Source organism: Oryx dammah, unplaced genomic scaffold (assembly GCF_014754425.2).
Source record: "Oryx dammah isolate SB20612 unplaced genomic scaffold, SCBI_Odam_1.1 HiC_scaffold_11, whole genome shotgun sequence".
In the NCBI taxonomy this organism is placed as follows: domain Eukaryota; kingdom Metazoa; phylum Chordata; class Mammalia; order Artiodactyla; family Bovidae; genus Oryx; species Oryx dammah.
Genome location: NW_024070195.1, coordinates 42845784 through 42852240, shown reverse-complemented (window position 1 = coordinate 42852240; position 6457 = coordinate 42845784). Strand labels below are relative to the sequence as shown.

General features: G+C 49.8%; 1 protein-coding gene and 1 long non-coding RNA gene across 3 annotated transcripts in view; one reads left to right on the top strand and one right to left on the bottom strand.

Moving 5' to 3' along the window:
- Positions 1–5418: 5418 nt before the first annotated feature.
- The window catches only part of IP6K3 (inositol hexakisphosphate kinase 3), a 24072-nt gene continuing 23033 nt past the window's right edge, over positions 5419–6457 (bottom strand). Inside the window, exon 7 of one of the 2 annotated variants that reach the window (XM_040249090.1) lies at positions 5419–6261. In XM_040249090.1, the coding sequence (XP_040105024.1) occupies positions 6240–6261 (22 nt within the window). In that variant the 3' untranslated portion in view covers positions 5419–6239. Of the gene's footprint in view, positions 6452–6457 lie in introns of both variants that reach the window. The other variant, XM_040249089.1, reaches the window with a different exon arrangement.
- The window catches only part of LOC120869826, a 3541-nt gene continuing 2858 nt past the window's right edge, over positions 5775–6457 (top strand). Inside the window, exon 1 of the long non-coding RNA XR_005722637.1 lies at positions 5775–6428. This is a non-coding gene — a long non-coding RNA (uncharacterized LOC120869826). The remainder of the gene's footprint in view (positions 6429–6457) is intronic.

Here is a 6457-nt window from a genome sequence, read left to right as displayed (position 1 = left end):
CTGGAGATGAGCTTATTTTTTTTTTTCAAGCTGTGTAGGTACTGGAGGTGTGCTGGGAGGGGCGAGAGTCTTAAGTTGCAGCCGAATATCCAGACCCCTTGGCTCTGTTGAGGTCCCCGGCCATCTGCCCCAGGGACCTGCCTCCCTGCTTCACTCTGCTCTCTAGTCAACATCACCTCAGAGAGGCCCTCCTTGGTCTCCAGCCAAGATAGCAACACCCTCACTTTTGCTCCCCTTTGGTCTCCAAGGGGCAAAACTCACTATTGGACAACAGGCCCTGGTGAGCAGTCATCTCTTACCAAAGGAATCTGAGGAGAAAGGACATTAGAAGAGACCCAGGTCTCCCAGCCCACCAGTCCCCACCCGCTCTTTAGAGGTTTTAAGGAAACAGGTGAGGGGCGAATCAGACCAGGGAGATGCCTGACTTTTGTTCCTGGATGAGCTCTCAAGCCTCCTGCCCCATCTTGGGGCAGCTTGGTGACAGAAGGGACAATTCTGAGTGAGGTCTGGTGGGAAGGACCCAGCTCTGGTGCAAGTCAGCCTGCCTGGCCAGCTCCTGACGGGGTAGCTTCCAAGAGCTGCTTGTCTTCCTCCTTTCCTCTCGAATTCTTGGCACCCACTCTTTCATTTTTGTTCTTTCCCTCATCTTCTGTTTTATGTTTTTGGCCACAGAGGATGCAGATTTAAATCAAAAGTCCGAAGTTCAGATCATTCTGAAAAGCTGCTGATGAGTGGTCTCCCCTTGCTGTGTTTTATTAGAGCGCCTCCTGCCCTCTCCAGCATCGTCTGAAAGGCGCTGAGCAGCTGGGAAGAGTAATGGGGCTGCCAGGGCGCTGCCCAGAGGCCCGGGCCTTCCTGATGACATTGCATTATGGAAAAGCTGTAATAACACTCTGCTTGTGAGCTTCCTCTTCCATCACTCAGGGGACATTGGCGGGATGGAGGCGGGGCTGGCTGAGTGTGGCCCGGGCTGCCCTTGTGCCTGCCACCCCAGCTGGCTGGGGCGGGGCAGTCAGGAGCAGGTGCTTTTCCACATCATCTGTCTTGAGGACCAAGTCAGAGGCCCTGTGGGGCAGATGAGGAAACCGAGGTCGCAGAGACTCTATGCCCATCTGCCAGCGCTCTGGCAGACTCGCTATGTGAGGACTCAGCTGGGGGAAGGAGCTGGATCAGAATCCACACTCCTGACGCTGCCTGTCCCCACAAGCCCCCCACTTGCTGTTTATGTCTCTTGTTTCTTCCTCCATAAGTCGGGTGTCAATTTGATGGGAGGATCACAGAGAAAGGTTACAGTAGACACTGGCTAGGGTCTCATCAAATCCACTTGCTCATCCTACACATACAATTGAATGACTCTCTGCTCACCCCCTGCCTCCCCGCACCCTGGGCACCTGGGGAGGGCCACAGGACGGGGCCTCGCCCAGGGGAGGTGGGTGTGCCTTCTCTATGCTGCCCGTCTGGTCTTCAGGCCTGTGGTTGAAGTGGGATCACAGAATGGCAGCCTGGGTCCTGCGATGACTGTGTGGAGCGGAGGCTGTCTGCTGACTCGAGTGGCTCGGGGCATGAAGCACTGATATTTGAGCATTGTTCGTAAACAGCCTCCCTTGACTAATACCTCTGTGTTTCTCAGTTCAAAAAGAAGAGCATGGGACTTCCCTGGTGGTCCAGGGGCTAAGACTCCCAGCTTCAATGCAGGAGACCCAGGTTCGTTTCCTGGTCAGGAACTAGATTCCACATGCCGCGACTAAGAGTTCATGTGCTGCAAGTAGAGAACCCGCATCCTGAAACTAAGACCCAAGACCCAGCACAAATAAATAATAAATATTAAAAAGAAGAAGAGAATGCGGCTAGTGGTAAAGAACCTGCCTTGCGATGCAAGGGACATGCTTTTGATCCCTGGTAGGGGTACTAAGATCCCACGTGCCGCGGAGTCACTAAACCCTCGAGGGGCAACCACTGAGCCCGTGCCTGGCAATGAAAAATCCTGTATGATGCAACAAAGATCCTGCGAGCCGTAACTAAGACCCAACACAACCAAGAAAGTAAATAAATATTTTTTTAATAAAAGGATAGCTCCTCAGTCTGTGTGAGAGGCTCTTATGGTGACAGAGGCGAGATCCAGCAGAAAGGCAGAAGGTTCAAAGGCCCTTTCTAGCACTCACATTCTGGGGTTTCTTCATTTCCCTCTTAATCTCCCCTGGTACCCCATCTTAATCTCCTGTGGCTGGCACAGGGCTGTGCCCTGAGCAGAACGTTCGATTCCCCGTTTCTGCGGTTGTCGTTCCTTTTCCTGGAACACTTGCCCTTCTTTCTCATCTTTCAGTCCTGCCTCCCTTCCAAGGCATAGCTCCAATGCCCACCTCCGTGGCCACCCCACGTGGCAGGGAGTCCTCACTGCCTCTCCTCCCCTGTGTAACCCTCTGTGCAGCTGAGCAGAGGGCCCCTACTCCCCAGTGGAGCACCACTGATATTTTCATATGAGGATCTTCAGTCTCTCATTAAATCAAAAGGTTCTTATGAATGGCATCACCATCCCCACACTTCCTGGCTTCCTATAAGGCCCTAGCACCATGTGGCTTGTACCAGGCACTTGGAAAATATCTGTTGGATAAATGACTGGAAGGAGTGAAGGACAGATGAATGACCTCAAAAACAAATGAATGAGCTACTCAGCCAGATCTCCAAGGGTCTCCACCCTCTGGGCTCACTCCATCTCTCTACTTCATCTCTCTACTCCCAGCCACAAACCCCACTCAGAATGGGCTGGTCTGTCCACAGACTCACCAGCCCACTCGACCTTCCCCTCCCCCTACTCCACACCCCCACCAATGCCCCAGCCCCTTCCCACTCCTGTCTCCCTTCAGGGCCCAGAGGAAGTCCCACCTCCTTCAAAGGTTTCCGTGACAACTCAACTCTCCACAAATGGTTCAACTTTATTACAGGATTGATCATCTGTACCACGTGGGTTAATCCGCTGTATCATTGGGTATGTCCTGGGTGGTTTGTGGTCAGTTCGTTTGTGTTTTTCTTGCCTCCTCAACTAGAATCTAGCTCCCAAGAGCTGAATCGTCCACAGCACTTAGCAAAGAGATCAGCAGGGCACAGCTGAGCAGGACAGGCATGCACTTGCAGATTGCTGGATACCTGGGGCTCCCTCGCCCTTTTGCCCTTTTTCAGTAAACGCAGATTGGAGAGCTAATACACCCATGTGCTCCTCCTTCTCCTCTCCATATCTTTCTGTTCTCCCTCTTTCCAGATTTGCAATACTTGGGTGACTCATCCACCTGAGTTGCTGAATCTGCAAAGCCTGGCACAAGTTTCAGACCACAGTTGCCCCTCTGAGTCCAGGAGTCTAGGAAGAACAGTCTAGAATGGTAGCCAACTTTGCCCCTTGCAGCAAACTGCACTTTTGTTGGTGACATGTTCAGGAGGAGGAGAGAATCATTTGGGCTGGACCTCGGAAGAGCTGCAAAGGAGGAAGAAGGCCACCGTGAAGGGGACCGTGGGATGAAGAGGTAGCAGGACATCACATTGGCAGGAAGATGGAGCCACCATGGAGACCAGCTGGAGCGTAGGTAGCCCCGTGGGTGGCCAGCCCTAAAAGACTTAGATTCCAGGGACTTTCCTGGTGGTCCAGTGGTTAAGAATCCATCTTGCAATGCAGGGGGCAGGGGTTGCATCCCTGGTCGGGGAACTAAGATCTCACATGCCGAGGAGCAATTAAGCCCACGTGCCACAACTAGAGAGCCCATATGATGCAAAAAAAAAAAAAAAATCCCGGGTGCTGCAACTAAGACCTGACACAGCAAATAAATAAATACTGAAAAGAAAAAAAAGACTCAGATTCCAGCTGACATTCCCACCTCACCCTCAGGCAGCTTCTACAGCACCCAAGGCTGAGGATGGGGACAGGAATCAGAAGCTCAGCCAGGGAGTTTTGGACTTGGCTGATGCAGTACCAGGTTCTCAAGCAAGGAAGTGGCCCAGAAAAAGCAGTAGTTTGGGCTCCCTTTCATCATTAGGAAATAACTTCGTTTTCAGCTGACTTCTTTTTGCCACTCAGTATCTGTTGTTCAGCCGTGTCTGACTCTTTGCGACCCCATGGACGGCAGCACGCCAGGCCTCCGTGCCCATCACCAACTCCCAGCGTTTACTCAAACTCATGTCCATTGAGTCGGTGATGCCATCCAACCGTCTCATCCTCTGTCGCTCCCTTCTCTTGCCCTCAATCTTTCCCAGTATCAGGATCTTTTCCAATGAATCAGCTCTTCGCATCAGGTGGCCAAAGTATTAGAGCTTCAGCTTCAGCATCAGTCCTTCCAATGAATATTCAGGGTTGATTTCCTTTGGGATTGACTGGTTTGATCTTACTGTCCAAGGGACTCTCAAGACTCTTCTCCAGCACCACAGTTTGAAAGCATCAGTTCTTCGGTGCTCAGCCTTCTTGATGGTCCAACTCTCACATTCATAATGTCTACTGGAAAAGCCGTAACTTTGACTATATGGACCTTTGCAGGCAAAGTAATCTCTCTGCTTTTTTATATGCTGTCTAGGTTAGTCATAGCTTTTCTTCCAAGGAGCAAGCATCTTTTAATTTCATGGCTGCAGTCCCCATCCACAGTGATTTTGGAGCCCAAGAAAACCAAATCTGTCACTGCGGTTTGACTCAATTTTCTCACCAAGGATGCAGGGCATGAACCTCAGTCACAACTTTACGGAGGCAAAAGATAATCAGGCAAGTTACCTTGCTTGAAAATCCATACAACGTAAGATAAAATGTAAAGAAGTTTTTATTATCCAGGCATTCTTTCTTTCTGCTGGTGTGGATTTTTTTTTTTTCTTCTTTGCGAGAAGGGTGGAGAGGCTGTGTGGATTTTTGAAAGTTGATTGGCTATGAGAATACAAAAATTGTTTCCTTTTGCATTGTGTAAGGTTCACATGAAGAGACCACTTACTTCTCAGGTCTGGTGCCTGCCTTGTGACACACGCACATTGTTTTATTCACCACCATTTCTCACCCAGGTTCCCTGAAGGACTGCAGGAAATCGCTGAACTGCTTTTGCGGGTGGTATACTCTAGTCACCCATAAATTGGAAATACCATACAGTGTGATGATCAGAAACAGTAATGAAAGTGAAAAGTGAAAGTCACTCAGTCGTGACCAATTCTTTGCGACTCCATGGACTAAAGTCCATGGAATTCTCCAGGCCAGAACACTGGAGTGAGTAGCTGTTCCCTTCTCCAGGGAACCTTCTCAATGCAGGGATTGAACCCAGGTCTCCTGCATTGCAGGAAGAAATCAGTGAACTGTTCTTGTGGCAGTATACTCTAGTCACTCATAAATTGAAAATATCATACAGTATGATGATCAGAATCAACAAACAGCAGGGGTAATAAGGCACACCAAATTATCACTCGTGACCTCAGCAATTTTATTAACAAATTTATTTCCCTAATTGGGTAACATATCTCAGTGCTTGACTTGAGTGCATTGTAATGTTTCTATACTGCAGGAGAAGGAATTAATTAGAACCGTTTTCTCTCGGTTCTGTATTTACACTGTCCACCCATCTTGTAAACATTGAACCTGGTTTCCTGGGTCCTCCAGGGGCTCTTTCTAACTGCCCCCCCCCCCCGTAAATAAATAGAAAGCGAAGAATGTAAGTTCACATCTTCCTTCTGTGCGGGTCACCCCCATCGGAAGCTGCATTTCATGGTCAGAATCTGGCAGAATCACCACTTCCCACAGAACCTGCCCTTCCTTGGGCAAAAATGGGGAAGCTGGAGTCTCGGTTTGCCACTGCTGTGTCTGGGATTGTCCTTGTCCATCTGGAACCTGGGGTCAGAGCTGGTGAGACGGAAGCTCTGTCTCACGTCTCCCTGCCCCACCTACCGCTTTGAGGAAGGTAAGAGACATTGCTAGCCTCTGTCTGCCCCAGGAGCCAGCAGCCCATGTGAGCAGAAAAACCATAAACTCAGGAACACATTCTTCTAGGCTTCTTCAAGTTAGGTTTTTTTTTGTTTTTTTTTTCACTCACAGCTTGTGAGAGTGCAGCATGACAACAAGAAAGCGTCCTTCAGTGCAAGTGCTGCAGAATCTCGCTGTGACGCTGGCCCCTAACTCCTCTGCAGCTTTCCTTACTCCAGAAAAGCACCATTTCATACTCACGTGCAGCCTGTAAGGACCAGCATGAGCGCAAGATGCCAGGGTACGTGCATTACCTCCAGAGTTGGTGTCCTTAGCAGCTGTTAGTATAGCCTGTCATGTGGAGAGATGGCTTTTGAACATAGATACAATTATTACAGGCACATCTCAGGGGGGTCTAGACTACCAATAGGTCCCCTTGGAGAGCTCTTCTCCGGAAAAGTCCGGATGGGCCCAACAAGTCTCATTGTCCCTTATGAATACCTTGCAGGATCTGGATGAGGTTTTCCAGGCCAAAGATATAGCCTGGAT